The 25,649-nt window shown below is 37.2% G+C and overlaps 1 protein-coding gene across 1 annotated transcript in view; it reads left to right on the top strand.

Moving 5' to 3' along the window:
- The window catches only part of Top1 (DNA topoisomerase I), an 86,745-nt gene that overhangs the window by 22,638 nt on the left and 38,458 nt on the right, over positions 1–25,649 (top strand). The window contains exons 3-7 of the mRNA XM_051187354.1: positions 1,786–1,888; positions 13,165–13,288; positions 15,104–15,159; positions 20,640–20,735; positions 22,550–22,625. Coding sequence (XP_051043311.1) covers positions 1,786–1,888; positions 13,165–13,288; positions 15,104–15,159; positions 20,640–20,735; positions 22,550–22,625 — 455 coding nt within the window. The remainder of the gene's footprint in view (positions 1–1,785; positions 1,889–13,164; positions 13,289–15,103; positions 15,160–20,639; positions 20,736–22,549; positions 22,626–25,649) is intronic.

Here is a 25,649-nt window from a genome sequence, read left to right as displayed (position 1 = left end):
CAGTCAGGGTCTTTGATTCGATTCCATTGGTCCACCTGCCTGTTTTTATGCCAATGCCAAGCAGTTTTCATTAGTATAGCTCTATAGTAGAGCTTAAAGTCAAGGATGGTGATAACCTCCAGATAGTCCCTTTATTGTACAGGATTGTTGTGGCTATCTTGGGTTTTTTCCTCATGTGGTTTTTTGTTTGTTTTGTGTTTTTCAAGACAGGGTTTCTCTGTATTGCTTTGGAGCCTGTCCTGGAATTAGCTCTGTAGACCAGGCTGGCCTCGAACTCACAGAGATCTGCCTGCCTCTGCTTCCCGAGTGCTGGGGTTAAAAGTGTGCATCAGCTCCTCGTGTGGTCTTAAAAGACACTAGAGTAAATGGGAGTAGGAAGGGAACCAGTGGGAGTGAGGATATCTGATGCCCATTTCTGGCCTCCACAGACAGACACTACATGCACATGGCACATAGACAACTCAATAGTAAGATGCATACAGATCCATACAGATACACATACAAACACTACAGTGGGTGAAATTGCAATACTTGACCAAAATAAGTGAATAGTCAATAAGCACAGATAGTCTTTATTAAACATCACTTAATCATTAGAAAAACAGTGATTAAAACTACAATGAGGGGTCTAGTTCAGTGGGCAAGAGCACTTGCTCTTGAAGAGGATGACCTAGGCTTGGTTTATCAGGACTCCAGTTCCAGAGGATCCAATTTTCCTATGGCTTCTACGGGGACCCAGGACACACATAGTGCATGTGTGCATTTACATACATGCAGGCAAAACACTCATGTATAAAATGAAAAAAATCTTCAAACTACAGTGAGGTGATATATATCTTAGTCACTGTTATTGCTGTGAAGAAACACTATGACTAAGGCAACTTTTATAAAATAAAGCATGTAATTGTAGGTTTGCTTACAGTTTCTTAGGTTTAGTCTATCATCATCATGTCGGGGAGCATGGCAACAGGCAGGCAGGCAGGAAGTAGCTTTGAGCTACATCCTGATCCACAGGTGGAGAGAAATGGGCTTTTTAAACCTCAAATCCCACCCCTGGAGATACACTTACTCCATCATGGCCACACCTTAATATTTTCAAATACTGCCACTCCCTGATGATTAAGGATTCATGAGTCTATGGTGGTTATTCTTATTGAAGCCACCACAGTATACCTTTCTGAGTAGGAAAAATTAGGACAATAATGATTAGCCAGTCATTGTGATGCACTCAGGAGGCAGGGGTGGGTAAATATCTGAGTTTTTCTTAGGCCAGCCTGATTTCATACAAAATTCACACCAGCCAGAGCTGCATGGCAAAACTTTGTCTTAAAGAGGAACAAAAAAAGCCAAGACTGATAATTCTAGATGTTACTGATGATTTGTGGCAGCTAAGAACTCAGGATTGTTCATGACATATATGATAGTACATATATGATAGTACAACCACTTAGGAATAGATAATTTAGCACTTTTAAAGTACTTTTAAAATACGATCTGGCACTTTACTTCATTTAGAAGCAAATGTCCACCAGCATATGAATCATAAATTACAATATATACCTATGATGGATATCACTCAGCAGTAAACAAAACCATGAGGCCCCTTCATAAGTTCCTGGATTTTAGATAGGGCAATGGATGTCTTTGTGAAATATTCTACCAGTAGTATGTGCTATTATGGCCACTTTGCCATTTGACTTCTGTTTCTACATCTGTTTATTAAGGTAGGCAGGAAAAAGATGAACTTGGGATTTCTTGTAACTGACTTATCTCTTATGGTTGCAGATTCTCACAAACACAAAGATAAGCATAAAGATCGAGAACACCGGCATAAAGAGCACAAGAAGGATAAGGAAAAGGACCGGGAAAAATCAAAGCATAGTAACAGGTAAGGAGTAACCAACAGGGCTCATCACTCAATAGAGTTGGCTACCTTGGCTCCCATGGACAGCTAACAGTTTGAGGTGAGGCCAGTAGCATGGTAACAAAGTAAGAAACTGTATTTGTTGGAGTTGTTAAAAAGAATGCTTTGATAATTCAGGCCTCACTTGGGATATTACTGTTTAGATCAAGATATACAAAGCAAGCACATTGAGTTTCTTTTAATATACATTCCATAGTAACTAAAGTATAGATCTATTGTAACAGGCTGCTTAATCAAACCTACAGAGCTTACCTTGATTAAAAAATGATTTGATGTCATTGTTTCCTCAATTTTAATTTTAAATCTATATTTATATTTTAAACTTTATTTTAAAACTACTAGTTTGTCTCATTGTCAGTAGATGAGAAAATTTTTATCATTTTGCAATAAGTTATGTGAATCATTAAAATAACCATTTTAATATTCTCTAGTGAGAACATTTCTTCCCAAATCATGTACCCCCCCCTCCTGATTTTTACTACACAGTCATTTCTTATAACTTGAACAGCTAGTTTATTTACTCTCTTTAAGATTTATTTACTTTATGTATTTGAGTAAACTATCTGCATGTATGACTTTATATCAGAAGAGGGCATCAGATCCCACTGTAGTTGATTATGAGCCACCATGTGGGTACTGGGAATTGAACTCAGGACCTTTGGAGGAGCAGCCAGATCCTTTAACCTCTGAGCCATCTCTAGATCCTTATTTTGTTTACTCTTAATATTAATCTCAGTACTTGAAATGAATTTTGGTTCTTGTGCATCTTGCCTTCTCCAGTTTACATTTGTCCAGCTAATAGTCGTATCTACCAAAGTGGATTTTAGAGCAAAGGATGTTACTGAAAATTAAAGAATCGTATTTCATGATAATACAGAGGACATAATAGTTACATCTGTTTCTGTAGTATTATCAAAGCCTCAAAATATGTACACACATAAACAATTAGAATTTTGAATTAATAATTTTAGCCAATGCCATTATGTCTAGCCTAGATTTAGGCAGGTTTGGATATATACTCTGTCTTTTAATATACTGTTATTTTCATGGAAATAATAAACCAGTAACCTTTTTGTCAAAAAGCATTGAGAGAATTTAGCAAGGATTTCTGTGGCTGTAAGTCTCTAATTTATATGTGGCTAAGTTTAGGAGACAGTCAAGCAGATACCTTGTACGGAAGTTTACAAGTGCTTCCTATTTTGACCATTCCCCAGACAAGTTTTTGCAACAAAGCAAATGTAAAGGTTATACTCTACTACAGTTCAGTGTACTCTATTCCCACTTAAGTGATTGCTGATGTTCCTAGTGGTGTGAAGTTTCTTTAGTTTTCTGTTGCTGCAGATTCATTATTCTGAAGCCCAGAATAACTAAGATTTAGAATGCCCTTTTTCAGAATATTGACAAATTTGTTTTTTTGGTGTTTTTTTGTTTGTTTGTTTTTGTTTTTTGTTTTTCTTTCTGACGAAGCCTAGTTAACTTTGTGACATTTATCCTCATTTCAGCTGTTACTGTTAGAGAGCAGAAGTTGGGAATGTATTTCTGTGCCCCCCTCATCTACTTAGAGTAGCATTGATTATTTGTCATCAGACTGCACTTGGGACCCAAGTCCAGGAATTACATTCCTGTGCAATAACAGTACTATAAAAAGGAGAGCTATATTTCTTTCAAACCTAATGGGATCTCTCTCACCCTTGTTATTTGATTTTAGTCAAGGTGTACAACAAGGTTGCAAAAAAAAGATGATTTCATTTGTTTCTTTGTGTGGACAGGAGTCTGACATCATGGGTACAAAAGTTGTGACTCCGATATCCCCAGTAGATTATTCATTATAATCAAAACAAAAAAATTAAATAAACTCCCTGCCTAAACAAAGTCAGTTGTTTAGCCAGCTTACCCAAGTACAAACACTGTTGTCCTCCTAAGCATGTAGTAGGTTCCCCTTGGCTTTTTTTTTTTTTAAAGACAAGGGTTTCTTTCTCTGTGTAACAGCCCCTGCTGTCCGGAAAACTCACTCTGCAGACCAGTCTGGCCTTGAACTCTGCCTCCCAAGTGCTGGAACTAAAGGCCTCACTGCCAGGTGCTTCCCTGTTTTTGTTTTTAAATTTATTTATTATGTATACAGTGTTCTGTCTGCATGTATACCTGGAGGCCAGAAGAGGGCACCAGATCACATTATAGATGATTGTGAGCCACCATGTGGTTGCTAGGAATTGAACTCAGGATCTTTGGAAGAGCAGTCAAATGCTCCTAACCTCTGAGCTATCTCTGGTGTGTGTGTGTGTGTGTGTGTGTGTGTGTGTGTGTGTGTGTGTGTGTGTGTGTGTGTTTGTTTTACTTTATATCTCTGGTGTGTGTGTTTGTTTGTTTTTTACTTTATATGTATGTTGCCTGCATGCATGTATGTGTACCACATGTGTGCCTGGTGTCTGCAAAAGGTCAGAAGAGGGCATCAAATCCCCTGGAACTGGAGTCATGTGGATGATTGTGAGCTACCATGTGGGTGCCAGGATCTGAACCCAGGTCCTCTGCAAGAGCAGCCGGTGTTCTTAACAATTTCACCATCTCTCAAGTCCTCATTTATTTCTTGATAATGCAACTCTGATTATATGCTGGTTACTTTTTGTGAACTTGCATGAGTTATAGTCATTTGGAAAAAAGAAACCTCATTTGTGAAATTGAAAATGCCTCCATAGGATCTGTCTGTAGGTATGCTTGAGGGACATATTTTTGATTAATGATTGATGTTGGAAGGCCCAACCTATTATGGGCTGTGCCATCCCTGGGGTTGTATAAGAAGGTAGGCTGGGCAAGCCCTGCAGAGTAAGCCAGTAAGCAACGTTCCTCCATGGCTCTTGCTTGGCGTCTTCTGCCTTGGCTTCCTTCAATGGATTGTGACCTGAGACATGAAAGCTAAGCAAACCATTTCTTATTCAAGTTCTTTTGGATCAGTGTTTTATCACAGCAATAGAAAGCAAACTAGGGACAGAGCAGCCACATTTTTACAGTTCAAACTTTTAAAAAACACTTTGAAAGAAAAGGACTGTTTTTCTAGCTCCCAAGGTGCTACTGGGCTTGTAGTCTGACCAGACAGACAGCTCTCTTAGTCTTTTGTAGTTGGATTTTCTTTATTACTAGGTGTGATATTGGCCAAGTTTTGTCATTCACAAGCTTTCTCCTGATCCAAGCATTCAACTTCTTTGTCTCTTTTTTCCTTTTTGGTTGACTGGATAACAGTACCTGCCTTGGAAAGCTTTTGAATTTGTTTATATACATGATAGCTCATTATAAACTGTAACATGCTAAGTAATTAAGATAATGATGGTGACAGTGTCAGTTACCACAAAGCCTAATAGAAGATCATGTCAATAAATTAGTTTTTGTATCAGGATCTAATTCCGTAATTAATTATTGATACATCTAATTTGGAGCTATGGCATTTTCAGTCATTTTTATCCTTATTGAAGTGATTGCTAATAATTGCTTTTAAGATTTCATGGTGGAGGCAACATTTATTTATTTATCCATCTATCTATCTACTTATTTATTTATTTATTTTGAGACAGGGTTTCTGTGTAGCTCTGTAGACCAAGCTGACCTAGAACTCCAGACCCACCTGCCTCTGCCTCTCTGTGCTGGGATTAAAGGTGTGTGTCACCATGCCCACCTCACAGAGACTACAATTGAAACTAGCCCTTGAAAAGTTAATAATCACAAAAAGGAGGAAAGGTAATGGCTAGAAAAGGAGGTATTTCTTCTGGGCACAGTAGCTCTTGGCTTGTGAAGTAATAGCAAGGAGGGTCACCAAGTTTCAGGCCAAACTGAGCTATAACTCCCTTATATGTAATAAAGAGGTATTTCAGATGGTGAGAAAAGCATGAAAAGTGTTAGAGGGTATAGTTCTGTGGTAGAGCTTTCCTAATATATACAAGCCCTAAGTTTATTACCGTAAACAAAGCATAAACAAAACACATTACTATTGTAGCATGTATTTTGTTTTGGAAGGAATCCAATTACGATACCTTAGTTAATGTTGGCCTGAGGCAAACTACCTACTGAAAACTGTTAGTACTTGATTTTAAAGGGTGGAGGAAGCAATTGGAAACAGTTTAGAAGGGGGACTTTATAATCCAGAAAAGGTTCCTGTTTTGGATATTTGGGTGGCTCGTTATAATAAGACAGATAGCCATTAAAACGCTATGACTGAAAACCAAAATGCCAAAGATAAGTAATTTAAGATGGAGAAGGAATAGAAGGTTAGAATGTACATTGATTAGGGATTCTTTGGGCAGGCACATCCTTTTGTCTTCCAGCATGCAAACAAAGGAATAATTCTTAAATTACATTTCTACTTTTATTTTCTGTAATTACACACAGTATTCCTCTATTGGCCACAGTTTGACTTTCTATGATTTTCTTTAGAGAAATCCAAACTATACTAATGGAAAATTCCTAGTGATAAATAGTTCATAAGATTTGTTTGCTTTGAGATGGTTACCCAGGCTGGCTTAAACTGAAGAGCGTCTTGTTGGGATTACATAGTTAAGAGCCACTCACTCTGCTCATAGATTTCAAGTTGCTGACTTTCTGAGTACTTTCAGGAAGTATAAGCCTGGGACTCAATTCATCTCTATCCAGTATATATCCTGGAGTCTCATTGTGTTTGTTAGTAGTTGTCGGCTTTGATTATCTGAAGATCATTTATCAACACATCATATCGTTTACCTAATGCTTTTAAGTGTGAGAATACTGATGCAGCAATTAGTATATATCAAAACAAGCAGTTAAGTGTTTCTTGTAAGTGAAAGGGGAAGTTCTCAAAGGAGAGGGAGAATAATTATGTTCTAAGAGTTACAGAAAATTGTTATTGTTGGTTTTTAATCCCTAGTATACCTAGTTTATAGATCAAGTTTTATTATAGATGTGCTTGTATAAGAAATACCAACCCCTAGCCCCATCATTATATAGAGAGTTGTGCAATATCTGTGGTTTTCAAATCCAAGGTGGGCAACTGTGGTAATTGTAAAGAACAGAGTCCTTGTGATTTTGCTTAGTAGAAAAATAAAAGACCCAGAGACAGATATTGGGGTTTAGTTGAAGATCAGAGAAGCAAAGCATCCAAGCCTGAAATGGCAATTCTGTCCCCATGAATCCTCAGAGGCAAAAGGCTCTTAATTCCTTCTCCTCCTTCTTGTATTCCTCTTTCTGCCTAGCCTATATCCTCCTGTCTCTACCTCCCTACTGCTGGGATTAAAGGTGTGTTCCCAGGTACTGAGATCACCTTTGTGTGAGCTGTTTCTTTTTGGACTGGATCAATTTCAAGTAGTCAGTGTGGCCTTGAACTAACAGATCTGTCTACCTTTTAATCCTGAGATTAAAGGTGTGTGCCTGGCTTTTATGGCTAACTAGGATTGCTGCTTTGATATTTTGATCTCCAATGGCTTTAATGTATCACAAACAATATATCACCACAAATGATGGTGGATATTAAGCAGCCACCATGCCTTAGAGCCTTTTGAAAACTAGCTGTGCACTATTTTCCCAGAAACAACTTTGAAGTTAGCTGGAATAGTTTCATTTAAAGCATTAAGCTTTATTTAGCTGCCTGCTTTTCTTGAAAAGCCATTAATTTCATTCCTTATGTAACTTGGAAGCCAAACTCAACTCCCTTGTAGGAGTACCCAAGATTCAATTGTCTGTGACCTTCGGGGTCTGCTGCTTTGTATAGTTGGCAAACATCAGTAGCTAAGTCCTATTCTCAGAAGATGAGTAGATTTCTGTTAAATCTAATAGTATTTATTTATTTGCCTGCTTGCTTTTTTGGGAAGTAATAGAATGGTCAAATTCATGAGCCAGACTTCGTGATTTATATCATTCTTTTTCATTAAATGATCCTCTCTGGACAAATTACTTGAGTTTTCTGTGCTTTAATTTCCAGATGTGTAAAGTGAAGATACCAGTACTTGTTATAGCAAGATGTCTCTCTCTCTGTGTGTGTATGTATGTATGTGTGTGAGTGTGTGTGTTATATGCTACTATTCTACTATTTGCTAAACACTTTAATTGTTCATAAAGAACAGATTTTGATGTTTTCCGATAGCCAACATCTAGCCTCCCAGAATGTCAGACTCCATGTTTTGCAAAGGTCCATCCCTTTTTAAATTTTCCTTACAAAATTAAATTTCTAATGCAAGAGAGAAATAATGCCTTATCTTCCTGGCTTCTTACTGCTGTCCCCTTACTTGTCCATTTTCTCACCTTCTGTCTAAATACATGGTTTTAAAGAAACTCTGGTCAATCTTTTGTTTGCTTAGTTCCTATGAGAGTCACAGACCAGAGGTCGCACTTTAAAAATAGAATGGACTACTTTCTTCCATTATTATCATCATTGGAATTCAACTGGTTGAGGTATAAGACAAGCATTGTTGAAAGAAGGCTATAAGTCTTTTCTGTTCATTATCTTTCTCTTTTTAATTATTAGTTCTTAAGAGAATTTGTGTTCTACCACCCCTGCCTCTTACTACACTTACTCTTCCTGCCCTCTTTTCTGCTATGACCCTGAGCCTTTAGAAGAGGAGGTATCATATATGTATTTATGTATGCATGTATGCATGTATGTTCCATTTATGGCTAGACATGCTGTTTATTATTTTTTTTTTAACATGGCTTTGCTTACTCAGCTGGAGTGATATCTTATTCACAGTAAGACATGAGTGTTGAATCAAGGAGTTACTTTTTCATTGAGTCAGATTAATTTTCTAATTACTTTTCATTAAGAAAACTGGGGGCTGGCAAGTGGTCGTGCATACCTTAAATCATAGTACTTGGGGGGCTGGGACAGGCAGATCTCTGAGTTCAAGGCCAGGCTGATCTACAAAACAAGTTACAGGACAACCAAGAGCCAGGGCTGTTAAACAGAAACCCTTTCTCAAAGACCAATAAAAGCAAAAGCAGTAATAATAATAATAATAGTAATAATAAATGTAAAGGAACATGGAGCCTGAAGCATTCCTTAATTAGTTTTATATTTCCTAGGAAACAATTACAAAGGTTTGACTCTTTCAGGTATTGAAGAATTCTGTTTAATAAAATATCTACTTGGTGGCAAGATATTACTTACTTTAGTGTTGGTGGAATTTTCCTGTCCTGATCACTATCCCAAATAGCTGGCAGCTGTTTCCCAAATAACTGACTCAGAGACTTAATATAAATTGTAAATGTTTGGCTCAGGCTTGTTACTAGCTATCTCTTACACTTAAATAAACCCATATTTCTTATCTATTTTTTGCCAGGTGGCTTAGTATCTTTTCTCAGAACAGTGTGCCCATCTTGCTCTCTGCTGGTGACTCACTGACTCCATCCTTCATCCCATCATTCTGTTAGCTTTCCTGCCTAACTTTATCCTCTTCAGTTATTGGCCAGTCTACCAATATGATAAATCAATCATAGCAACATATATTCACATAGTGTATAGAAGGATTATTCTGTAGCACCTTAATATGTCAAATATTAGACTTTTTATACAACACCAGTCTCTTTTAAATGATAATAACAACTAAGTGGAAATGTGGTATTTGGGGCTGGAGAGATGGCTCTGCATTTAAGAGTACTTACTATTCTTCCAGAGGACCCAATTTCAATTAATGGCCCTCACATGCCAGCTCACAACCTGTATAACTTTAGCCCCAGGAGATCTGACTCCTCTGTCTTCCTTAGTCACTAAGTGTGCACATTTTCCAGACAAATATGCAGGGAAAACACCCATATATAATAAATAAGGAAACAAACAAATATTTAAAATAGTATTTAAGTGGAAAGGTGATAACAGTGTATTAGAGGTACTCCAAACTTCTAAATGGAAATACCAAATTTAATCCTAGCATTGCTTCTCTCTAACTGAATTTGCATTGGTTTTTAAATTAACACTTCCTCTGTGTCTAAATTAGTCTAAAAGAAAATAAAGCCCACCTATCGGGATTATTACAAAATTGAGTACAGTAAGGGTTGTGAAAACAAGTACAGCCATATGTGGTGCATGCCTTTAATCCCAGCTGAAAGCTAGCATAGTCTACATAGTGAGTTTCAAGCTAGCTAAAGTTACATAATAAGACTTCATCTCAAAGACAAGCAAAAACTCAAAACACACACAAATACTAGTGTGAGCATTGCACACACACACACACACACACACACACACACACACCACTTGTAACATCAAAAACCAAGTACAGTGCTTGGTTCGAGGATATTGTGGGGAGAAGATATAGTCATCATTAAGATGACTGTATTTGTTTACAGAGTTTGCTTTTATATAAAATTTATGTATGAGACTAAGTGCTGAGAATTTGTTATAGGGTTTTATCTTTATTATAGTACTTTTATAATAGAAGGTAAGCATAGTAACAACAAAACTGGATATTATTAGGTATATGCCATCTAATGAGTCAGGTTTTAGGCTCAGCAACATATTTATATGTTAAATTCTTTTAGATTTATTATATGTACACCTGTCTGTATGTATGCCTTCATGCCAGAAGAGGGCATCAAATCTTAGAGATGGTTGTGAGTCACCATGTAGTTGTGGGGAATTGAACTCAGGACCTTTGGAAGAGCAGCCAGTGCTGTTAACCTCTGAGGCATCTCTCCAACCCCATGGATTAATTTTTTTATACTGGTTATGGGATAAATTTTTTATTTTGAGCTGGATGGTGGTGGCACATGCCTTTAATCCCAGCAGTTGGGAGGCAGAAAAAGGTGAATCTCTGAATTCGAAGCTAGCTTGGTCTACAGAGCAAGTTCTGGGACAGCTAGGGCTGTTAAACAGAGAAACCCTGAAACGTACAAACAAACCAATACAAATTTGCACTTTGGTAGAAACATACAAGAACCCAGCAAGTAGAGTGATAATGCTGTTAGTGGAGAAATGTGATCACTGTGTATTATCAGCATTCTCTGTGCTATTCAGCATTCATGAGCTGAAAGGTTTGCTGATGTAGAAACCTGTAGTTTGTATGTATAACTCATAAATAACAGCTAATGAGAGCTGGAAGAGAATGAGGGAGGAATATGTTAACAAGGCAAAGTGGGCATTTTCTCTCATCTGTGGCAGTACCTGCATTTCTTCTGTATCTGTAGTCCTTTTCTTCTACTCTTCCCTACTGATTAGAGTTCTTAGAGTCTGTACTTACAACCCAGATGGCTGTCTTAGCTAAGCTACTTTTGTGCATAGAGATGGGTGCATTCTGACCCATATTCTGTGACTTGGCTTAATTAATGCCATTACTTTTTGTCCCGTTTTTGTCTTCTTTATAGACAAATATCCTTTTAGAAAACAGCTTCAGAGGAGACTTCTTGGGCCTCTTGAGATCACTGCCAGTAAAGCCTGCTGTTTCTGCTTTGAGTTAAACAAGTGGCAAATGAGCTCATAAACCTTATAGGCCTGACTATCACTATTGGTTGGGTTTACTATTATTAGCACTCCTGCACCTGGGATGAATCCCTAATTCATATCATTGAATTTGAGTTCTGTTTTGCTTAGCTGTGGAATCCATCAGCTCCTGCAGAGTAAATGCTTTAACTGTTCAGCCAGGTATATGGGAGAATATGACTACATTGTTCTGTAGCATGTGGTTTTGCTGCTAGTCTCTGTTTCTGTCTATATTTACAGTCAAAGGCATTTTGCACAGTGTTGTTGGCATCTGCTAGGAGTATTCTGTATGTATACTTATAGTAAGTCAACAAATATTCCTTAATAGTTATATAATTTAACACAATTTCCTCTCTTATTTAATCATTTAGATTGTATTCATTTTCCCATATTCTTGTTTTCTTTTTCCTTTTGGTTACTATGCTAAGTACCAAAATAAACATCTTTGTGTTTAACATTATTTCCGTAAGAGAAATTTCTGAGATAGATCTTTATGTATGGTCATTTTAATGGCTCTTCTTGCCGTGTAATATTTTGCTTTCCAAAATGGGAGTTGTAGTTTTACAGTGCTGCTAGTATGACCATTTCTCTTTCATAGCAAGACTTGGAAATGAACATAGAACTTGTTCTTTATTTCAGCTGGGTCTTATTATGTGGAAGAGGCAAGCAGGGTTTATAAACTTCATATAGAAGTAACTAGTCCTTCCTAGTTAAAGGAAGTTAGTGGGAAAACTTCAGTATATTGGGCCATTCACTTTACAATATTTTGTCTTGAGTCTGGCATAGCCACCAAATACATTTTGGGCAAGGTATATTGATTCCTCCTACATTAGAGGTGACTGTTGAAGACAGAACTGTCATTGTATTCTTTTTTTTTTTTTTTTTTTTTTTTTTTGTTATAGGAATAACACTAAACTTGCTGTATATTCTGTCACTTAAAGAATGTTCTGGATTCAGTCACTTGTAAGCTTCCATTATGTAGTAATGTAGAGTTTATTAGCCTGCTTCTGTGGGACCTAGTTGAAGCTTAAATTTTCCCCTTTAATTTTCAATCTGTTTTTCTTTGATAAACTGTCCAAAAGTCAGGACATGCTTTCTCACTTGTTATCTAAGACACTCCCCCATACCCTTTCCGCCATGGGGCTACTTGTTTTCCATGTGACTATTTGTGGACTTACATTGCTGAACATGCTGGCCTAATTCAACAGTATGGCTTTCTATCTTCCTCGTCTTTCTCTACTTTTCTCTGGCAGGTACCAAGATTTTCTACTTGTGTGCCCTAAGCTTCCTTCTGAGTCTGTTTCAAGTTCTTTTATTAATTAGAATGAGAACCCAAAAGTGGAGAATTCCAAATTCTCAGGTAATATGTGGCAACTATAAAGAAGCTTCTCTGAGAACAGGAAACAAGTGACTATGTTTAGGACTTTAGCAACCTTATTTCTAAGTTGCTGAGTCAGCATGTCGAGGGGCACCATCTCATTTGTCCTGTGCCATCCTCAAAGAATCATGAAGTAAGGTTGTGCCATGGAATGTTTCCTCCTATGCAGTTGTTCCCTGTGCTTCTTTGTCCCTCTGGTTCATCATGGGCTCCTGTCCCAGCAGCAGCTTTTACCTAGGAGCTGAGAGGAGATCAAAACAAAATCTTTTGGTGTTTGTGATTACACTTTGTGAACTAACCCAGGAGGGACCTCTAATACAGCCTTTAACCTTTTGTCAGGACTATCCAAGCATTACAAGTTTTCATGGTTATGTCTTTTAAGTTGATGATCTTGTGGTCTTAACTCTAGGCTAACCCTTTATATCTTATTTTTAACAGTGAACATAAAGATTCTGAAAAGAAACATAAAGACAAAGAGAAAACCAAACACAAAGATGGAAGCTCAGAAAAACATAAAGACAAACATAAAGACAGAGACAAGGAAAAACGAAAGGAGGAAAAGGTATATAACTTTCCTTTAGGGGGAAAAAGGGGGAGTTATTTTCATTACTTTAGAAGCAGGTAATGAAAGTACCTTTGTTGTATATACCTTTGGCATTGGGAGTAAAGCAAGCAGTCTGTAGGAAGACTCAAGAGTTAGCAGGCAGTACTTTAGTTACTGCCCATCCCACTGCTCTTTTGCAGTGTACTCACCAAACTCCCCACTTCTTCCCAAAAAAAGACTTTAGAGTCAACCTGTTGAAACTATATATATATATATATATACATATATATATATATATATATATATATATAATCAAATCATTTACCACTGGGTCTTTCACAATACAATAAACCCGTTTATTTTATACTAACTACATTGAGGATATAAAGTTTCTGGAGACATCATCTTTCTGTATTAGGGAAAGTTCTCTTTTTGGAAGAAGGCCTTATCAAGTCTCCTTTTGTTGGAGATTGAAGATTCTGGGGTTGGGTATGTACCTACTTGGTAGAATGCTTGACTAATTAATATTCAGGAAGATTTTGGTATGATTCCTAGCACCACCGTACATGCCCATAATCCCAGCATTTGTGAGGTGGAGGCAGGAGGAATAGAATTCAACGTTATGTGGGCTATTGAGTGAGTTCAAGGTGATTTTCAGTCTGGGATGTATCCCTATCTCAAAGAAAGATTGAAGATTCTTGAATGAAAAAACTCAGACATGGTGGAACACAGAATTTGGAACAAGACACCTTCTTGTTCACTCCTGACTTGCTGTCCTTAGCTTTCCCTGAAGTAGCCAGTGTATTGATTGTTTTGTGACTTTCCAGAGAGACCAGTGGATATAGAGCGGAGGAGCAAAAAAGGAAGTTGAAGGAGATTGGGAAAATAGATATGATTCTGCCTAAATCAGAGAGGGCAGGAGATAGATTAGTTCATTCTCTTTTGATTTTGGTGTTTGTTATTTTCTCTGCACTGCCAGCAGCAAATTTTGAGTAGTGAATATATTTATTGGGGAAGTGAAATTACTATTAAGATTAAAAAGTTTCTGTTTTGGGGCTGGATAGATGGCTCAGAGGTTAAGAGCTCTTCTACAGGTCCTGAATTTAATTCCCAGCAACCACATGGTGGCTCATAACTGTTTGTGCCCTCTTGTGGCCTGCAGGGATACATATAGGCAGAACACTCTACATAATAAATAATCTTTTTGTGTAAGACCTTTCTCAGTCAGTTTCACCTAGAATTGTCAAAAACTAATTTGGGAAAAAGTCAAGGTCTTTAGTTGACCCTCCATAGTTTTGCTAATGAGAAGAGTCAGTCCAGGATCAAGATGCTCTAGAATAGCCTGGTATGGCCTTGGCCTTCCCAAACAGTCAACTGCTATGATTATCAGCACAAGACATGTACAATAGTGGGCCCATCAACATTATATCTTAGAGGAGGGTAGGGACTCATGAGGCCTCATTCCTCCTTCAATATTTAACATCCATTAAAGGTTATTAGAGGAAAGAGACATTTTCTCCAGTGGTATAGGCACTGGGTAAGGTGCCTATACTCATAAGCAATCTCATTCAACCCAATGAACAAAGTGGAAAGGACTGGTTGGGAAAGGGAAGGGGATCAGTGGGACTTGGGTGATGACCTACAGATAGATACCTCATATACTTGCATAAATGTCATATTGAAACCTGCTTTTATGTATAATGAATATGTGCTAATAAAATTTTTAAAAACCCCCCCAATTGATAGTAATATCCTTGAATAAGAGATTTATTTTGTTTTGGTATTTAATACTTTCAAAGCACTTAATGAATTGCTATGGTTTTTACCTTGCAGATTAGAGCATCTGGGGATGCAAAAATAAAGAAGGAGAAGGAAAATGGCTTCTCTAGGTAAGATTTTCTGCTGTGGTAACTTTTCTGGGTGATTCCTCACAGTGGTGTCTATGCTTTTCCAACACATACTGTCCTCCTAGCCAGCTTCATGGTTCAAGTAAGAACTTGACCTAGGCCAGCTTGGGTTTTTACAGTTCTAGTTATGAGACTGAATAGCACTTACCCAGAAAGTTTAGAAACGGGGAAGACTGACAGGTTAAGATTTTTAAAAGTTGAGGTATAGGCATAACCACAAATTTTCCCATTTTAGATATAGATAGCTTATAGGTTTTTAGTATATCTACAATGTAATCTCACTGTTATTCTCCAGTATTTCAAAAGAAGCTCCTTGGTAGTAATTATGGAATTTCTTAGTCTACTATGAATTACTCCTTCTTAATACTATAAGGCTTATATATAGAACCTTATTGAACTTAATTTTAGGAAAAAGTATATATTTAGGTAGATGTATATAAATGTGTCTGTATTCCTGTTCTTCTTCCTCACTGAGTCAAAGAGTTTTGAAATGTTTGCTTCTCTGAGTCTTTGAGCTTTCAATTTCATTTTGAGATAGTCATGCATGTATCCAGGCATTTCAGAGAGAGAGAAGCAGGAACCCTCTGCAGGACAGGGATGTTTCATAATTGGTTTAAGAATGAAGAAAATAAAGTCCAGGAAGCATTCTATAAGCTACCCTTGGGATTCTGTTTCTTAGATGAATTGATTGAGGCTTATGATGTCTAATCTCTGTCCAGAGACTGTGCAAGGTTTTCATTAAACTAAGATCTGAATAGATTCTTTGGACTTACTGTGTTATCCTGAGCTCATTCACAGAGTCTGAGGGTTTAGAATGGTCAGAAACATGTACTTCTCTAGGCACTGGCCTCTGATTCACTTTGCTGCAGCCACTTGTTAGCAGTGAGTCTTATTGAAAATTTAGATGCTTCACTAGAACTTTTTTCCTTTTTGGTAAGTTGTTTTAGAACCTCTTGAAGTGTAGCAAACCCTTGCTGTCTGTTTTAAAAGTCACATATGGCAATTTTAAGATGGAGCATTTACTTTGATCCAGTTGGGTATTACACTGTTACTTCTCTATCTCCAGGGTTTTGTTACTGATTCAATCCCAGTTCCCCCTCCTCTCCTCCTAGTCCCTCCTCCCAGATCTTCCACTTACCCCTTTCCCCACCCCACCCACATTTGCTCCTCCGAGAGGGTAAGGCCTCCTCTAGGAAGTCAACTAAGTCTGTCCCATCATCTTGTTAAATGGCATTTCTTCTTTGGTATAATTCTCAATAAGATTTCCATAGTGGCCCTAACAATTTACATTCTCACTAGCATTTTTGTTTTTTGTTTTTGTTTTGTTTTTCCTTTTGATAGCTGTTCTGACTGGGGTGATTTTCATTTTCCTAATGACTTAAAGAATGTTATTTTTTTTCAAGTATTTATTGCTGGTTATATTTTGAGACTATATTCACTTTGTCATTTATTTATTGATGGATGTTTTTTAGACTTCTTTGTAGGTTATTGTCAGATACATAGTTGGCGAATATTTTTGCCTATTGTAAGCTGTTATTTCTCTCTGACTCTTTCCTTTGTATACAGGTGCTTTTTAATCTCATGTAATCCCATTTGTCAGTTCTTGGCAATACTTCATAAACTATGGGAGTTCTTTCAAGAAAGTTGTTGCTTATTCCTATATCTATTTTGGAAGTGTTTTCCTCAGACACTTAGAGAATTTCAGATATTTCATTAAGGCCCTTGATGTGTTTTGAATTAATTTTTGTGCAGGACAATAGTTAAGTTTCTAGTTTTCCCAGCACCATTTGCTGAAGAGACTGCCTTTTCTCCAAATGCTTTTGATGCCTTTGATGAAAATGAGATGGCTGTAGCTTTGTGGGTTTGTTCTGGATCCTCTTTTATTCTTTTTGTCTACATGCTTGTTTTATGCTATTTTTGTTATTATGGTCTCTAATAGAGTTTGAGATCAGGTACTATACCTCTAATATTTTCCTTCTTGCTTAGGATTTCTTTGTACAGGGATCTTTTGTACTAACATATACATTTTATGGTTATTTGTGTTTTTTGTTGTTGTTCTTTTGTGTTTTTTTCCTAGTTCTGTGAAGAGTCCCATTGGAATTTTGATAGGGATCATGTTAAATTTGTAGGTAACTTTTTCATATAGTTGTGTTCACAGTACTAATTTTACAAATGGGTAGCCTTGCATAGTTTTACATTTTCTAGTATTGTCTTCAATCTATTCAGAGTCTTAATTTTCATTATACAGGTCTTTTTTGTGTGTCTTTGTTAGATTTATTCCTGTAGTGCATTTGCTTTTCTTTGAGACACAGGTCCCTTGCTGGCTTGGAACTTGCTATATAGGCCTAAAGGTGTGCACCACCATCACCCAGCTTGTTTGTTTTTAAGCTATTACTAGAATAGGGACTTCCCTCCTCCAATTTCCTTGGCAAGTTCATTATTGGTATATAAGAAGGTTACTGATTTTTGTGTGCTATTTCCTGGAGTCTTTAGGCTCTTTTAATAAGAGCTCATATTGTCTGCAATAGCATGCTTTGACTTCTTCCTTTCTTATTTATATCCTTTGTTGTTGTTGTTGTTGTTTGTTTGTTTCTCTTGCATTACCACTATAAACTATAGAGAGAGTAGGGAGTGGATCCTCTTCTCTTGGTCCTGATTTTTAGAGGCAATGTTTTCAGTTTTTTCCCCAGTTAGTATAATACCAACTTTAAGTTTGTCCACATATACGGCCTTTATTATGTTGGGGTGTGTCTCTCATATTCCTGTTCAGAGAAGGGCTGTTGAAGTTTATCAGATACCTTTTTCTCCATCATTGAGATGATCATGTGTCTTTTGGCTTGTCAAGACAGGGTTTCTCTGTATTGCTTTGGAGGCTGTCCTGGAACTAGCTCTGTAGACCACGCTGGTCTCAAACTCAGAGAGATCCGCCTGCGTCTGCCTCCCAAGTGCTGGAATTAAAGGCATGCACCACCAATACCTGACCAGATTATGTGATTTCTGTTCCTAAGTCTATGTACAATCTGTGACTACATTTATTGACTTGTAGGTGTTGAACCATCCTTCCATTTGTGGATTAGTATTTTAAGTGGGTTCTTCCTCCTCAGTTTGGTTTGCAAATATTTGAGAATTTTTCATCTATATCAGGTTAATTGGTTTGTAATTTTTTTTATTTCCTTATTTGGCTTTGATATCTTGGTAATGTTTAGCAATTGTTTGCTTTCTCTTCTAATCAGTTTGAAGAACGTTATGTCTTTAAAGATCTGGTAGAATTTGGTAGTTAATTTATGTAATGTTGGGTAGTTTATTGGGAGACTCTTTCCAGTTTCAGTCTCTTTCTTATTATACATCTGTTGAACTTGTTTATAGCCTTTTCATTTAATATGTCTAGGAATTTATCTGTTATAATTTGTGTGTGGGGGGGCTGTGAGTGAGTGGAGCACTGCGTAATAACAGGTTCTCACTATGTAGCTCTGGCTATTCTGGAATTCACTCTTTAGATCAGGCTGGCCTTGAACCAGAGATTGACCTGCTTCTGCCTCTTGAATGCTGGGATTAAAGGCATGTGCTACAATGCTCTGCTTTTTTTTTTCTCCTTAAATACTTTTTTAAGATTTACTTATTACATGTCTATGGTCCTCTATCTGCATGTGTACATGTAGGCCAAAAGAGGGAGGGCATCATATCCCATTATAGATGGCTGTGAGCCACTATGTGATTGCTGGGAATTGAACTCAGGACCCCTTAGAAGAGCTGCCAATTCTCTTATCCCCTGACCCATCTCTCCAGCCTGATGCTCAGCTTTATCTGTGTTTTTATTAGAATTTACTTAAATTTTATATATATGGATATTTTGGCTATGTGAATGACTGCCCACAAAGTCCAAATGAAGGCATCATATCTTCTGGAACTGGAGTTATGTGCTGCCATGTTTGGAATTGAACTTGGGTACTCTGGAAGAACAGCCAGTGTGCTTTTAACTGATGAGCTACTTGTCCAATACTGTTTAAAAAGATTGTGGATGTGGCTACGTGCACATATGCCCTGTGTGTTGTGCCTGTGGAGGTCAGAAGAGAGTGTCGTTTGCCCTATAGCTCTTGAGTCGAGGCACTTCTGTTACCTGATATAAGTGTTATGATTCAAACTTAGATCTCTGAAAGAGCAGCATATGCTCCCTCCAAACCTTGTAGTTTTCTGCCTTCTCCCAGTTTAGTTTTAGACTATAAGATAGGTTTGTTGTTTGCTGTTCATCTTAAATTCATAGTCATCTTGCCCCAGCCTCCAAAGTATGTTCTTTCTTATAATGGTTCTTGTCCTTCATCATTTCAACACAGGCAATTTCTGATCAGCTATCTTAAAATCTGTGTCATCTTTATTTTCAGAGGGCACAGTCTTAGCAAAAGATTTTAGACATGTTTTATATGAAGTAAAAAAAAAAAAAACCCTAACCAGCAAATAGGAACAGTGGAAGGTTTGACTTAATTTGAGTAACTTTTCCTTTATTCTGGTACTTGTTTATTATCTAGCTTTTTGTTGTAATTTTGTATGACTGGTTATTTTTCTGTGCTACTGAATAAAATATGTATGCCATTGCTATATCAGCATTTTAGCATACCATGCTTAGGCAGTCAGGTTTTCTTTCTTTCCTTGTAGTGGCTTTATTTAATTTTGGATTGTTAAAATAGGGTTATTTGTGGGACATAGGTCAGATACATAGTAGATCCTTCATGTTTAAGAAAGCAATTTAAATTTATTCCTCTAATGATTTGAACCCTACTGACAAAGGAAGCTAACTTCTGGAGAGAAAACAAAAAGCTTAATTTGGGGTAAGGTCCTTTACCCTGAATCTTGATGTTATCTATTTACCTGTAAAATGAAGGCAATATTACCTAAGTAAGATTTTCATAAGTGTGTAATAGTGATTGTAGAAAATACATGTGTACATTAGCCTTTCCTTGGTAAGATGAAGTATGCCTACTGTCTTGGTTAGGGTTACTATTGCTTTGATGAAACAGCATGACCAAGTGCAACTTGAGGAAAGATTTATTTGGCTTAATGTTTCCATGTCACTGCTCATCACAGAAGGAAATCAGGACAGGAACTCAAACTGGGCAGGAACCTGGAGGCAGAAGTCGATACAGAGTCAGGGAGTACTGCTTTACTACTGGCTTGCTTGATATGGCTTGCTCAGCCTGTTTTCTTATAGAACCTAGGACTGACAGCCCAGTGTAGTGCTACCCACAGTGAGCTGGGCCTTCCCACATCAGTCACTAATCAAGAAAATGACCTATAGCTGAATCTTATGGAGGCATTTTCTCAATTGAGGCCCCTTCCTTTCAGATGATGACCCTCGTTTCTGTCAAGTTGACATAAAACTAGCCAGAGCACCTACTCTGTGTTATTTAACATAATATAGACATTCTAGGAAGTAGAATCAGTAACTTTTTTTTTTTCCCTCTCTTTAGTCCACCACGAATTAAAGATGAACCTGAAGATGATGGCTATTTCGCTCCTCCAAAAGAGGATATAAAGCCACTGAAAAGACCTCGAGATGAGGACGAGTATGTATTTCTTTCTGTTTGGCTAAAGAGGAACATTTAATGAAATTTCAGTTTTAAAAGAATTTGTTGGTCTCTTATTAACTATCCCAAAAAAATTGGAATCAACCTTGTACATTAACAGATGAATGGATAATGAAAATGTCGTATGTGTGTTGATAATATACTCAGCTCTAAAGAAAAATGAAGCTAAGATTTATGCAGGAATATGGGTAGACAGTGTATATAATATTAAGCACGGTCACATAATTTTAGGAGGAAGAAAAACCACAATCTCTCATGAAATCTCTATGTAAACAAATGTATATGTTTAAAGAATACTATGTGTATCTCTAAAAAACAAAAACTACATTAATTGGAATTTTGTGATTGATAGACTCTTTGATTTATGAGAATTGGGTTTGTTAAGCAAAGTAATTTATGGGAGTTATGTATGTCTTTTCTCATTAGAAAGATATGCATATTTTGTGTAGAAATTTCAAATAATGCAAAATTAATGAAAGGTGTTTAAATTATTTTAATCACTTAGAATTCATCATCAATTTTTTTCTTTTTTCTGCTTCTGCCTCACTAAAGGCATGCACCACCACCTCCTGGCTTCATCAGTTTTACACCATAGGTAAAACTAAGAAAATTGAGTTAGGGATATAACTCGGTGGGTATAACTCAGCTTGTCTTATCAAATAGAAAGCCATAGGTTGGTTCCAACACCATATAAAACTGGATGTGGTAGTGCATGCCTTTAATAAATACCGGCATTTGGGAAGTGGAGACCAGAGTCTCAGTCATTTTTGAATACATAGTGAATTGAGGCCAGCTTGGGCTACATGAGACTCTACCCCAATTTTTCTTTTTCTAAGATCTGTGCCTTTTGATTTGTATGGGAACCTTTGGTACAGAGATTAATGAAGTTGCTCCTGTTATTTAAGGCTCTTTCCTACAGTCACCCAGTGATAATGCATTCTATTTATTGGCTTGAGTCTATGTTGCTCATTGTACTCTGAATAATCAAAGTATTCTGATGGAATGACTGGGGCTGTAGCACAGTTGGTAAAGTGTTTTCCTTGTAAGCATGAGGATCTGAGTTTGATCCAGAGTCCACATGGAAATTCCAGGTATGGTAGAACATGCTTATAATCCTAGGGCCACGAAGGCAGGGGCAGAACTCCCTGTTGTCTAGCTTAATTGGGGAACTCCAAGCTCCTGTAAAACCATGTCTCAAAAGAGATTGAGAATGTTCCTCAGGAGGACAGCAGAGGGTGTCTATTTCCTCTGCATGAATATGAATACTCAGATATATGTGTATCCAATAATTAAAAATCAACAGCAATGGATTAATGGTTATAAGTGCTTGCTTGCTCTTCTGGAGGACCCAAGTGAGGTTCCCAATATCCCCATCAGGCAGCTTTTATAGGGTTATACCTATTGGTCTCTAGTCTGTTTCTGTATTTCTTCTATGAGCTTGAACATTTGTTTATGTACCACATGGGTGCCGGTGCCCACAGAGCCCTAAAGAGGACATTAGATCATCTGGAACTGGAGTTATAGACAGTTGTGAGCTGTCCCAAGTGGGTGTTGGGAACCAAGCTTAGGTCCTATGCAAGAGCACCCAGTGCTCTTAGCATCTGAGTATCTCTCCAGTCCTTAGTCTGGTCTTTACTTGTTCCACTCTAGTTATTGTAGAATGCCCAGTCAAGAAAGCATTACAGCAGTCACACCTGCTATGGACACTTCCAAGAGTTGGGAGGGCCTAATCCTGTAGGTGAGAACTTAGAGTCATAGTTGCATTAACTGTGTATTTGTGTTCCCTTTTCTAGTGGTGATTATAAACCTAAGAAAATTAAGACAGAAGATATCAAGAAGGAAAAGAAAAGAAAACTAGAAGAAGAGGAGGTCAGTAAAGGTTTTTATAAAACATCCTTAAAAGCATGAACTTATTTATTTTTTAAAAATTATGTGTGTGTGCTTGTACATCAATTGTGCACACGTGGAAATCAGGGGACAGCTTTGAGAAGTTGGTTCTCCTCAAAATTGAACTCAGGCTATCAGGCTTGACAGCTTGGGCTTTAAACTGCTGAGCTATCTCATTGTTCCCAAAACAACTCTTAAGGCAAATGAGTTTTGGGAATGTATTGGTTTGTTATAATAGTAACACTGGAGAGAAGTTTTAGAAGCAGTGTCTGTGGCACTCAGTGTGCCAAGATCTTGAAGTGACTCCAGAGTATCTAAGTTATCTCAGCTATCACTGAGTCTATTCCTTGTCTTTTCATATCTTGTGTTGTTAACTGATACTTTAGAGAAATTATGCCACCTGCCAGGTGTGCAGAAAAATGTTCATAAGAAACATTTTGGCTTGTATTTCTGAAGATTTGAATAAATCATTTTATATCCAATAAATAAAGCATGCTCTCCCCTCACTTAAAGTAACTGGCCTAATTTAAAGTCTTTTAATGAATGCACTCTTGGTCATAGTATGAAGTCTAAGCTCTTGAGCACCTCTTCTCAGTCTGGCCTCTGCATCTTGTCCTTACTTCATTTTGTTCTTCCCAAGCTCACCTTGCTCCAGCCATATTGGCTGCCTCTGTTTTTCATACCAAGTTCTGTGCTTTAGAGCTCTCGTTTGTAGTACATGCTGTTCTTTCTTCTGTCCGAAATACACGTTATTCCCTCCCTTATTCTACTGACTTATAATTGTCATTAAAATTTTTACTGTAATTCAAGTGCTTTTCTGAGGATTTTATTTTGTGCTTGTGGTATTATATTTTAAATAGAATTGTGTGTGTGTGTGTGTGTGTGTGTGTGTGTGTGTGTGTGTGTATTTTTAATTTCTTGTACTAAAAAGTTGTTAGCCAGGAATTTCATAAAAAGATGTCAGCAATTCCTAAGGCTCTTAAACTTAGGCTCTTGAATAGAATTTTTAACTTTTATGTTCCTTCTGAGGTTAGTCAATGTTGTGAACAAAATTAAAGCACTATCAGTAATGATAGTGATGGTGGGGGATAGGGGTTTTAAAATTGTAATTTAAGTCTGAGTGTGGTGACACACCATTAATCCCAGCACACAGGAGGTAGAGAAAGAGGGATCTGTGAGTTTGAGGCTGCCCAGGGACACGTAGAGAGATCCTGTCTTGGAAGCTGGGGTGGGGTAGTAATTTGATCTGGTATGGTGACTACAAACTTGCCATCACAGCACTTTGAAGATTGAGGTGGGGGAATTATGAGATCAAAGTCTCGCCTGGGCTGCAAACTAACAATTGCCATTTTTCACAGTAGTAAGACTTTGATATCTATATCTAAATGTAACAGTTATTTACTTCATCCCAGACAGTTTTCCTATATATGTGTCTTTTAATTCTTGTGACTGTCATAAGAGATAACTCCATCCTTACTGGCAAATGTGTAAACTTGAGGTTTAGAGAGGTTGGTCATTTGTTAGAGGTTGTATAGCTACTGAATTGTATATCCAGGATTTGTTCTCATATACTGTGTGTCTAAAGCCAACATGCTGGTTGTTGTGTTTTCTTGTCTCTCCTTTGTGGGAGTGTGCTGGTCTTTTTACTAAAGAGTTAATCAGGTCTTGCAGTTAGAAGATTATAGTTTTTCAGATCATTAGTGTCTGCTTAGCAGAAGTTGAAGTTAATGAGAACCAGTGTATGGAATTGATAGTGAAATGTTGAATAGCTGTTATAGTAGCCAGCTAATCAGTATAGACTAGTTAAAGAAGTGTAAAAGCCTGAGCTCTTCATGCAATCTATTGCTTTGTCTTTATGTAAAATGGCTCTACTCTTTATTAAACAATTTGGGAAAAGACAACTTTTAACTTTAGATTTTATGCTTTTGTTTAGCACTTCCCTCCCTGTGGGGAACAACAGAGGCTGAAAGACTGAATTTTGGTACACAGTCCTCTTATGCCAGGGCCCCCAGAGGAAAGAATTAATCATTAGACCTCAAATGACATTCAGTTTTTATTTTTAATTTGTTTCTGGGATTGTTCTGATATCTATCTCTTGGTTACTGGTTATCCCAATTTGAAGCTTGAAAATCTACAGTGTGTCTGGTGGGAGTGGCGCACGCCTTTAATCCCAAGCATTTGGGAGACACAGGCAGGTGGATCTCTTGAGCCTGTCTACATAGGGAATTTCAGGATAGCCAGTGCTACGAAAAAAAAAAAAATCCTTTCTCAAAAAAGAAAACCTACAATGTGGGCAGTAGTTTCCTGATGGGATCATATACATGCTTATTTAAAAGCTGTTCAGAGAATGTCCCTATCCTGTGGTGTGTTTCAGCCTAGGTAGTGAATATCATATGAATTAATGTGATCCTCTAACACCTTCTCCCAAAATAAAGTGCAGATGTTATTTTTCCATTTAAATTTATTTTTAAATGATAACATAAAATAGGAATATTTTAAATATTAGTGTGGTAATATTTTTGAAATGTTTATTATTTTATTTTTTGTTGCTGTAATAAACCTGACAAAAGCAGCTTAAGATCAAGTTTACTTTGGCTTATGGCTTGAAATATTTTCTGTTACAGTGGTAAAAGTGAAGTGATGTCTGGTCATGCTATACTCATAGCCAGGAAGCAATTGATTAAATCCTGGGTCTTCAGTCCATGGGATGATGCCTTCCACAGTTAACAATGAGTCTTCTTTCCCAGTTAACCCTCTGGAAATCTCACAAACATAAGTTATCTTCCTAGATTATAGATTTAGCCACTTTGACAGTGAGGACTATCACAAGTTTACACCTTGAGTTGTTAACAGAAGCACAAAACTTTCCCCTACCATTTCATCTGTGTCTCCAAAGTCCTGTTTATCTCAACACTTTTCAACACTTATAGTTCATCATCTTCTAAGATTCAATCTCCTAATTCTAAGTCCCTATGAAATCAAAAATAAATTACACACTTTTAATAT

This window comes from Phodopus roborovskii, unplaced genomic scaffold (assembly GCF_943737965.1).
Source record: "Phodopus roborovskii unplaced genomic scaffold, PHOROB, whole genome shotgun sequence".
NCBI lineage: Eukaryota > Metazoa > Chordata > Mammalia > Rodentia > Cricetidae > Phodopus > Phodopus roborovskii.
Note: the sequence above shows the minus strand (reverse complement) of the source record. Positions and strands in the feature narration are given on the sequence as shown.